This window comes from Pipistrellus hanaki (genome assembly GCF_964339955.1).
Source record: "Pipistrellus hanaki genome assembly, chromosome: X".
Lineage (NCBI taxonomy): Eukaryota > Metazoa > Chordata > Mammalia > Chiroptera > Vespertilionidae > Pipistrellus > Pipistrellus hanaki.
Window position 1 is genome coordinate 11,365,715 of NC_140524.1, and position 10,666 is coordinate 11,376,380.

The following is a 10,666-nucleotide window of genomic DNA, read 5'->3' on the forward strand; positions in this document are numbered from 1 at the left end:
TACATGTGGGTCTATGGTACCAACTCCAGAACCTTTGTCCTGCTTTCTGAGCTGCTGTTAACAATGACTTAGATTGATTCTCTCCTCATTGGCTTTCTTACTTAGGTTAAACATTTATTTGAGCATTTATTTGGTGCATTATCCTTTTCCTGGGCCTGGATCACTCCTACTTATTATGTCCATTTTGGTTTAAAGAGGTCCCAGGCCCAGCCAGCGTGGCTCAGTGGTTATGGGCCTGATCCCCAGTGGGGGGCATGCAGGAGACAGCCTATCAATGATTCTCTCTCATCATGGATATTTCTATTTTTCTCTCTCTCCTTTTCTCTCTGAAATCAATAAAAATATGTTTTTGAAAACATAATGAGTTCCCAGGAGGCCTCCCTTATCTGCTGAGCAAGGGGAGGTGCCCTTGCTGTCTTCCCTCCTATAATCCCCTGGTTTACCCTATCTTGAATCTTTGCAACACACATCCTGTGATTTCCTTGGCCTGGGTAACTCCTACTTATTTGTGCCAATTTCAGTTTAAAGAGTTCCCAAGAGAGCTGAAACCGGTTTGGCTCAGTGGATAAAGCGTCAGCCTGCGGATTGAAGGGTCCCAGGTTCGGTTCCAATCAAGGGCATGTACCTCAGTTGTGGGCACATCCCCAGTGGGGGGTGTGCAGGAGGCGGCTGATCATTGTTTCTCTCTCGTCAATGTTTCTAACTATCTCTCTCCCTTCCTCTGTAAAAAATCAATAAAATATATTTAAAAAAAAAAGAGTTCCCAGGAGGCCTTCCCTAAGTGCTGAATAAGGGGAGGTGCCCATGCTATCCGCCCCCCTATAATTCCCTGGCCTGCCCTATCTGGAAACTTAACAACACACGTCCTGTGATTTTCACACGCATAATGTAAGTGTTCTGAAAATGCTTATTGAATGAATAAATGTGTCTCTATGCTGAAAGAAATAAACAAATAGGCCTTCCTTTACAAAAACACCAGAACTCAGTTTGGTGACCGACTGGAATAACTTGGTTTACATTCCCACTTCTTCACAGGCTGGAAAAGAAATACCAATACTCCCACTGATTGGAACCCTGCTTTTTTCCCAATCCAAAAAACCAAAACTGTGGTTTTCTTCTCTCCGTGCATAGAGCACTGATGAGGGGATTTGTTAATGCTCCCTGGCCATTTGAAGAAGAGAGAGGGGTCCATGGAGGCACACTCAAGTGAGCAGGGGTGGGAGGCAGGGGGTTGATAGTGGGCTTGTGAGCTGAGGCTGCTAAAGGAGCCAGTCTCTGGAGGTTCTCAGTCCACGCTCTGCGGCTGGATACTGGCCCACCACAACAGGTCAGGCTGCTTGGGATAAGCATTTCTGGGTGCACTAGACGAAAAGACTTTTCTTTCAGTAATTGCCAAGGACTATATTTGCATAAGTGACTTCTAGCAGGGCAGGGAAGTGACTGTTTATAAAACAGCAGTAGCTGAGCCATTCAGGCTTCTTTGCCTTGTTCTGGACCTTCTTTCCATGGTTTCAGGATTCTGTCATGGGGCTGCAGGCCCAGCTGGTACTTCTTCCATAGAACCGTTACATATTGAGAGCCTTGCCTCCAAGATGGCTGCTGATCAGAAATGTGGGCACAGGTGGTTTTAACGGGCTGTCAGTGGCATCAGAGTTTCTCAAATCCCTGTGGTTGGAATCCCTCCTTTTGACTTGTAACATGGAGTGTTAGTGATCTGAGATTCAAATGCTTAGCTAGTTTTTCTTGTTCTTTTTAAAACATTTTTAAAAATTTTAATTTTAAATACATAGAGGAAGGGAGAGGGAGAGAGAGAGAAATACCAATGATGAGAGAGAATCATTGATTGGCTGCCCCAAGCTGGGGATTAAGCCCACAACCCAGGCATATGCCCTGATAGGGAATCAAACCCTGACCTCCTGGTTCAAAGATTGACACTCAACCACTGAGCCATGCTGGCTGGGCTAAAATATTTTTAAAAAAATATATTTTATTGATTTTGTACAGAGAGGAAGGGAGAGAGATAGAGAGCTAGAAACATCGATGAGAGAGAGTCATCGATCAGCTGCCTCTTGCACACCCCCTACTGGGGATATGCCCGCAACCAAGGTACATGCCCTTGACCGGAATTGAACCTGGGACCCTTCAATCCCCAAGCCGACGCTCTATCCATTGAGCCAAACCGGTTTCCGCAGGGCTAAAACATTTTTAATGGTGGTAAAATACACATAAAATTTACCACCTTAAGCATTTTAAGAGGCAGTTTAGTAGTGTTAAGTACATTCACAGTGTTGTATAACAAAACTCTAGACCTTTTTCATCTTACATGGCTGAAACTCTTGTCCTCATTAAATACTATTCATCCCTCTATTCATCCCCTAGTATCTACCATTCTACTTTCTGTCTCTATGAGTTTGACTACCCTAGGGACCTCATAGAGGTGAAATCACATACTGTTTGTTCTTTTGTGACTGCTTATTTCACTTAGCACAATGTCCACAAGGTTCATCCATGTTATAGTATGTGCCAGTTGTCTTTTTTGTTTTGTTTTGTTTTGTTTGTTTTTTGTTAATCCTCACCTGAGGACATTTTCGCATTGATTTTCAAAGGGAGTGGAAGGGAGTGGGGAGACACACAGAGAGAAAAACATCAATGTGAGAGAGATACTTTGATTGGTTGCCACCGCACCCACCCCGACCAGGGCTGGGGATTGAGCCTGCAACTGAGGTACGTGCCCTTGACTGAAATCAAACCCAGGCCCCTACAGTCTGTGGGCCAATGCTCTATCCACTGAGACAAACTGGCTAGGATAGGAAAGTTTTCTTGAATTACACACTTTAGTAATTTGTTCTTCCCTTTGCTTTGGTTTTAATCTTTGGGGACTCTCATTATATGTATTCAATTTTTTGGGCCTGTCTTCTGTATTAGTCATTTTCTCTCAAATCCTTTTCATTTCTTTACTTATCTTTCTTCCTTACAGATTTCCTAATTTTCCTTCTCTTTCTCTTAACCCACTATCTGCTGTATTTATTCACTACTGGACTCCTTTTAAATTAGTCTTAATTTCAGAAATTAAAAAAAAATCTTTTTAATCTTTTATCTTTAACTACTTTGAGTCTATCATCTCCCAATTTTGAGTTTTTCTAATTCTGATGTATGTTGTTCTTTCACATCTTCTATAATTTTCTTAATGCCTTCAGCTTGCTTTACAAATGAAGGATTGTATTCCCATGTGTTTTGTGCATATATCTTTCTGTGTCTAGAGGGACATTATTCTGCTTTGTATTCTTTTATTTTAATGACTTTGTATGAGATTTGCCTTTGATCTTCTTCTGTTACTCATTTTCATCCAAAATTAGTTTTCCTGCACTTGTAGAAAGAAAAGGCTAGATGTTCAAATTTTACATATGAAGCCCGCCCTCTTCTGTTGATTTTGAGAACTGTTAAACTATCTCAGCTTACTTGTGATTTTCTCAATTTGTTCTCTTCCCTCATGTTGATCTGGAACTTCTCTCTTTGCTTCTAGTGTTCCTGTCTTGCTTCACCTATATTCTATGTCTAGTAGTTTCTTCTCGATGGGAGTCTTTGTCCTGGAAATGGGTTTTGAGGGATAATTGGGCCCGGTCTGTCCCAGCCTCTTTAGACCTTCATGGTGATGACAAGCCCTCCCTTGCTTCTGCCTTCTGGGACACTGTGGGTTCCTGGAACACAGGCCATCTGCCCTCCCCCTTCTCTGTGTGCCCAGTTGCTGACACATGGGCTGGCCTCACAGAAAAGAACAGCTACCCTAGGTGAGAATGAATAGGTCAGCAGTAAACCCTGCACAATGCCCCCCAGGACCCATCTCCTGGAGGGGAATGCACTAGGCCTGAGGCCCTTCTTAGTAAATAATGAAAGCGACAGACCTTCAGATGTGTCCTTGGCCCTTCTGCTGAGCAGGTGTGCCCTACAGAGGTGAAAGGTGGTTTCATCTAGGTCTGCTGGGGCCCTGAGTCACCTGAAGGAGGGCAGGATGATGCTTGCTTGCCTCTCAGTCACTGCCTCCTTCCTTCCCTCTCCTTCTCCCTCCCTCTCACCTGCTATCCCTTCAGGTCCTTCTGGACTTGGCAGCTCCACTGGCCCCCAGGCATCTCCCCATCTATGGGGGTCGCCTAGAGACCTGCATCATCAGGCACTTTTCCATGGTCAGAGCCCAGGGCTCTGAGGTATGTGGGGGGCACGCCTTCAGTCCCCAGGAACCAGGGGTCTTTGCCCCTCCCAGGTGTGGCTTGGCTCTTCCCCACATGTTCCCATTATTGCCCCTGCTGGAGTCCCCTCCCCTCCAGAGGCCACTTGGGCTTCTTGTACTACTCTACCTGGGCTTCTTGTACTCCAGGGGATTTGTTTGGTGCAGCTGGTTGGGAGGAGGGGCAGAGAGAAAGGCATACATATCTCTGGCTCCTCTCAGGGGCCCCCTTTTCACTTGACTAAGCTGCTCCTCCATGCACTTTCTCTTCCCTCCTAACACAGTTCCCCTCTGGGAAGATCAGGACCCGATCCTGGAACTGGAGTCCCCACCATGGGCAGTCTCCTTGTCAGTCAGACCTGGGAGTGCAGGGACACAGATGAATACATGCGTGCCCAGCCCAATGTCCCCAGGGAAAAAGTCTGCTAAGGTGATGGAGCAACAGGTCAGCCTGCCCTTTCTCTGGCGCCATCTCAACCCCAGGCAGCCCTCCAGACTCGGTGCCTTACAGCAATTCTGCAACTCCTGGGTGTGATCCTCACTACTGATATGTGACCTTTCTGGCATCTTGATTGGGTATCTAGGTTTAACGAGGTATCCAGGCAGATCTTACATCATTTCTGCATTCAGCCTGTTCTGCTCTCAATCACGGCTACTCTTCCTAGAGGCTGCTGTCCCCTTGCACATGCAGCATTGCCTCAGGCAAGAGCCTCATGAAGAACCTCCTTAGAGACTTCCCTGGTCCTGCCTAGCTCCTTCCTCCTTCCCTGCCCTGCACATTCCAGGGCCTTCTAAAACAGAAGATCCCCGCAATGGTGGCCTGCAATGTGGGCTACTGATTCCAATGGGGAAAGCAGCCATTTCAGCTCCTTGGTCCCACTTTAATTTTTTTTTTTAATTTAATGATTTCAGAGAGGAAAAGAGATAGAACACCAATGATGAGAGAGAATCATTGATCAGCTGCCTCCTGTATGCCCCACACTGGGGATCAAGCCCAAAACCTGGGCATGCGCCCTGACCGGGAATTGAACTGTAACCTCCTGATTAATAGGTCGGTGCTCAACCACTGAACCACACTGGTAGGGCCTTGGTTCCATTTTATAGTGTTAGGTGATGGGAGGACTAACCACCCTGTAAGGGATGGAAGTGAAGTCTAGCTCTCCTCTTTTGAGCCATAGCCACCCAGCATCTTCTCTCCCAGATTAGACATCCCATCCTCTCTTGGCTTTGCTTTGTGACTCCAGTGGGTGCCCCTTTGCCAATCTGGTCATTCTTTTATAGGAAATATTTTTTGGAGTCCTGATTCCTTTTAAAATGTACCTGAGGCAAGATGTGACACTCCAGGGCTGGTTCAACCATAGTCAAGGAGAGTGGAACAATGCCCTTCCTCCTCGCCTATGGCCTGTGCTTCCAAGGGTACTAATGCCCAGGTGAGGGTTCAGGGGATTTTGGTTATTTGATATTCTCATGCTCATCACCTTACCAGGTCTCAGGGGCCCACTATTTATTTGTGAGACCCACACACAGATTTGGATACCTGTGAATGCTGTCATGCCTTCTCTATGCAACCAGGTCCTCTCTCCTCACCCCAAATCCGACACCCATGAGCTCACAAATATGGGGAATCCTGAGGTTCTGGTGTCACAGATAAGCCATCAGTCCATGATACTGATGAACGTTTCTCACCAAGAAGATGAAGTAGCACATCTTAAGTCATCTTAGACATTAGAGTGTCACCTGGAGCATAAGACTGGTCTCTTTTCTATGGCACTTGAAATTTATCCTCAGAGCAGAGTCCTAAGCCATATCATCTTTGTTCTACTGGCTTACAATGCTATGAACTAGTGAGTGAGTGAGAGAATGAATGAATGCATGAAGTAGGGAAGAAAAGATTAGAATGCAGAGATAGATATGGCTCTATGAGAAAGCTGAAGTTCAGTGATGCATTTGACAGCAGAGCTAAAGTGTGCTGTTCCAGTGTATAAGGTCAACATAGAACATAGAGGTGGTGTGTTTCCAAGTACTTCCTGTGATCATGAAGATGTCATGTGGATTGGCCCGGCAGAAAGCCCCAGCAGTCTTGGTGTCTCTTAGGCAGTGTCCTAAAGGGTTCTGTTGGGCCTGAAGCTTCTGTAATCTGAAAGGCCTACTTGGAAAAATATAAAAATAAGCATGAAAGCAAATGTTTCTTTAGAATCAAAAGAAATTCATAATGAACTTTAAAAGATGATAGCTAAACCACCAAAGTACATACGTGTGTGTATTTCAGACAAACTATGTAGTTGTATAGCCTGAAATAGGATGAAGCAGAGGCTCTAGGTGAAAGATACAGTGATTTTTATGGCGAATTTCACCCCCCAAAAATTCACCTGGTCATGGGAACACATAGCATGGGCCCGTGAATGACAGTTGACTTCCCCTAAGAATAAAAATGCACTCAGACTCATGTTAAACTTTCACTGTTTATTTTCATAACAAAATTTAAAAGTAAACTACATTGTCTAATATTTTTTTTTCTAAAAGAAATATCATAACAAGTTAATATAACATTTAATGGATTTCAGAATTGATCTTTTAATGCTTCCTTGTATCATGACAACAGCCACATTTAGGTAGAATCTTTTGTGAAACCCTTTCCCCAGTTTCCACATCTTGGTGCGCTTATTCCTTGAGCAGCCTGGACTGACTTAACCAGTCTGCATCTTACACTGTTGGAACTTGTCAGAGCTAGTCCATGAAAAAATCAAAAGATAAAGCTTGCTTGCTTTAAGACAAATGACTGCTTTTTCAGGAGACAGTTCCAGAACAAAGTGCTTGCTTTCCTCTAATTTCTGCTAACAAGATGAGCTCCTCATAGTCCTAGGTCTAGAGCAGCTGGATGATATATATAATGACTCTAGTTGCCTTCCATGTGGGAAGAGACAGCTTATATAGAGAGGCTCAGGTAAGTCACTGTCAGTGAGAAAGGCAGCCAGACAGCCTGTCTGTTTCAGGAAAACATTCAGCCATTGAAAAGCTACTCCCATAAGTGAATATCATGGAAACGAAGAGTTAACAGTGTTGCACAGGTGGACCAAGTAGTGATCCACATGTGGGCTATAGGCAGATGATCCATTCATTTGGTCTGGATTTCAGATTGCTTTTCCAAGAACAATATGACGGTAGTGACAATTTACAGAAAACAACTCTGTCATTGGTTTCAGCTCTCAGGGCTGTTCTCCCCAACTGTCAAACAAATAAACACAGCAGGGAAGACTCAGGAATTATCTTAGAAAGGAATTCAGTTGTTTATAGGAATGTATCACAAAAAGACTGAGCAGCTCATACGATGTTTCTGTAAAATACATCTCAGATTTGTAAAATTTATGCTTAAAACCTGCTACTAGCGCTCTTCCATATAATGCAAGAGCATGTGTCATATATTAAAATATGAACTATATACAGTAAAAAATAATTTTATGAAAATGTCTGGAGTTACACATTTGAGTAAGCAGAGAGAAGTACAACAGTTGGCAATATTTTACCAAATTAATTTGTGAAGAGTTTAGGAATGAGAAACGGTCATTTAGGAATGAGAAACGGTCATTTAGGCCAACTACAAATGCCAGAGATGGACTCAAAAAGAATTCAGCACCTTTCAGAATTTCCAGAATGACTTTTGCGCTACAGAGAATGGAGGGATCATAGGTTTTGTGCATCCACGGTTCCTAACTAATGATACAAATGAGAGTCTGTCTCTCTGCGGAGGTATGGAAGCCAGGGAAGAGCTATCTAGCCCTGCCCCTGATTGACCGTCTCTTCTTTATTTTCTTCAAGATATTTTCATCAAAGAGATCTTTTTCCCGGTAACGCACGGGCGGCCCTCGACGGTACTTTTCTTCTGCCTCCTTGTAATCTATCCCATCAAGTGCAGCGATGGAACAGATGATGGCTTCTGGCAGAAGGACTTCCAGGACAAAACTCACTTTGTCGTCTCTGGTCAGAATCAACTTCTTCTTGTCTATGTGCTTGTAGATCTCCATTAGATGATCCATCACGATATCCAACTGGTCTTCATCCTCCAGGTAGGTTTCCACGCAGATCACATACCTACTTGAATTGAGAAAGGACACCAGCCACCTGGACTGCTTCCTGCCTTTGACGATGTCCAGAAGGTGGTGGTCGGCCCCCTTCCTTTTCACGATGAAGTCCACGAGCCTCTGGTTGTCTCGGTCCCGAGCGGCCTTCATGCGGTCGGGGAGGATCTTCTTCTTGGCCCGGGAGCTCTCCTCCTCAGAATCTTCCAGGTCTGCGTAATTCACCTTGGGGAAGACAATGAACAGCTCCCCCTCTTGGACGGCTCTCCTCATGGGGTAGCTGATGTCCGCAGCATAGTAGTCCAGGAAAGAGCCCGAGAAAGATCCCTGAGTGAGCCTTTCCCTGTAGTGGGAAATCAGGGAGAAGCACCAGTCCACGCTCTGCGGGTACACCTTCCTGGCTCTCTTCAGCAGCTTCTCCTTCGCTTTGCATTCCAGGTGCTTCAGTCTCCGAAGAGGCACTCGAAGGCCGCGCTGGTCACGGTGCAAGTCTGCCTCAAGCGGAAGCACCCTGGCCGTCCGCTCCGTGTGGTTCACACTCTTGACCACTGCTGGCCAAAACGGGAGGTTTTGGAATTTAAACCAGACCATCATTCCTGTTTCAATGGGACACGGCTCCTGCGGGAAGGCCATGCTTGTGGGTTGTCCTGCTCCCTTGGCACCCTTCTTCTTCTTAACAGCGGTGGTTGGGTGAGGAGCCTTAGAGGCAGCTGAAGGCTGGCGTTTTTTCCGTTCTCTCAAAAGCACGGGCCCCCAATGCCTCCTTACTTTGCAGGCCAAACGGGGTGAAGAACGCGGACTGAGGTTAAGATCACTGGAGGATGCTGCTGACCCTCGTGAGCCTGGCACCTGGGCACCTTCTGCAGGATCCTGGATGTTCCCAGAGAAGGGAGGGCCCTCAGAGGAGACGGCCATGGTCTTCGAGCAGGTGCCACGTGGTGCCTTTTTTTTCCGGGCCTTGGACACAGTGACTCCGGAACTGGATGGCTGAGGTGGAAGGCTGCCTCCCTCTTTGGCACCTGCAGCCTCCTGCTTGGCTGAGAGAGGCCGGGAAGGAACTCTCGAGGTGCCTGTCTTTGCCAGGCCCTCTGCCTCACGCTCATCTTCTGAACGTGATGGGAGGTTGGAGCACATGCTGCAGCATTGTGGGGGCCTTCTTCGCCTTCTCTTTGGAGAGGAAGCCAGGGGAGTGTGCACCTGGGATTTGTCACCTTCGGGGGCATCCTCACCCTGGACACCTACTAACAATGACTTGGGGCTTTTACTTTTCCTGAGACTTCTCGGTGAGCTCCCTTTGGGCTTTGGAAACTTTTTATGAGATCGCTTCTGGGGTCCCTTTTGAGACACCATAGGGGTCTCTGGATCATCGGATGCCCTGGCTGCACCCAGGTTTGCTCTCTCTCTCAGAATATCCAGGGCCAGAGTGAGAGCGCTTTTATAGGCCTCTCCTTCCCCTGGTGGGACTCTGGCTGTGGACTGGGCCCCTAGCGAGGAGGTAATAGATTCGATTTGAGACTCATCAAGGATCTTTATGTCTTTGTTTTTCACTTTCATCTTTTTACCCACTGAGAGTATTTGAACTTCGAGAGAACATACCTTTTCCCCCTTATTTTTCGGTGGCGTTTCAGATCTGGACAAAACCCTTGCTGGCCAAAAGCGGCCTTTCCAATTGCATAAGATGTACTCAGAGTCCATTATGACGGGCCGTGGGTGCTGAGAGGTAATGAACAGAGGTAGAGGGGCCCGGCTGTATATGCACAGCTACAGCAGGTGTCCCCTAAGACAGTGTTCTTCACCACAGCTTTCTGCCTAGGACGACAGAGGGTTTACCGCTTGTGTGGCCTGTGCTCCACCTGACTCTGCCAGGAATGCTGGAACTGTGTTTTGACAGACCACACTGGAGGATACTGGAATATGGAAAAGGAAAAGAAGAGGAGTATCAGAAAGCTCTTTTCTGGAGGTACAAGAAGTTGGTCATTGAGAATTAATCCTCTATAATAAAACCCTAATGTGCAAGTCAACTGAATGGAGGAATGACAGGTCACTATGACCGCACTGAAGACCAGGGGGCAGACGCTCAACACAGGAGCTGCCCCTGGTGGTCAGTGTACTCCCACAGGGGGAGCGCTGTTCAGCCAGAATCCGGACTCAAGACTGGTGAGTGCTGTGTTGGTGGCGGAAACCTCTCCTGCCTCCACTGTACGTAGGCAGTAAGGAGGGAGGAATCCCAGACTGGGAGAGCCCCAGGGGGATTGGCCTTAAATAGTCAGATGTACATCTCCTGAAGGGTACGGGACTGTAAGAGGGCATAGGCCAGTTTGAGGGACCCCCCTCCCCTGGTGCACAAATATTGCTCTCTCTCTCTCAG

The 10,666-nt window shown here is 46.5% G+C and overlaps 1 protein-coding gene across 1 annotated transcript; it reads right to left on the reverse strand.

Moving 5' to 3' along the window:
• Window positions 1-7,989: 7,989 nt before the first annotated feature.
• On the reverse strand, window positions 7,990-9,993 carry LOC311615386 (PWWP domain-containing DNA repair factor 3B-like; the record flags this gene model as incomplete). Its single annotated transcript, XM_084870824.1, has 1 exon — window positions 7,990-9,993. The coding sequence occupies one exon, from the start codon at window positions 9,991-9,993 to the stop codon at window positions 7,990-7,992; it is 2,004 nt and encodes a 667-aa protein (XP_084726950.1).
• Between the last annotated feature and the right edge of the window lie 673 nt (window positions 9,994-10,666).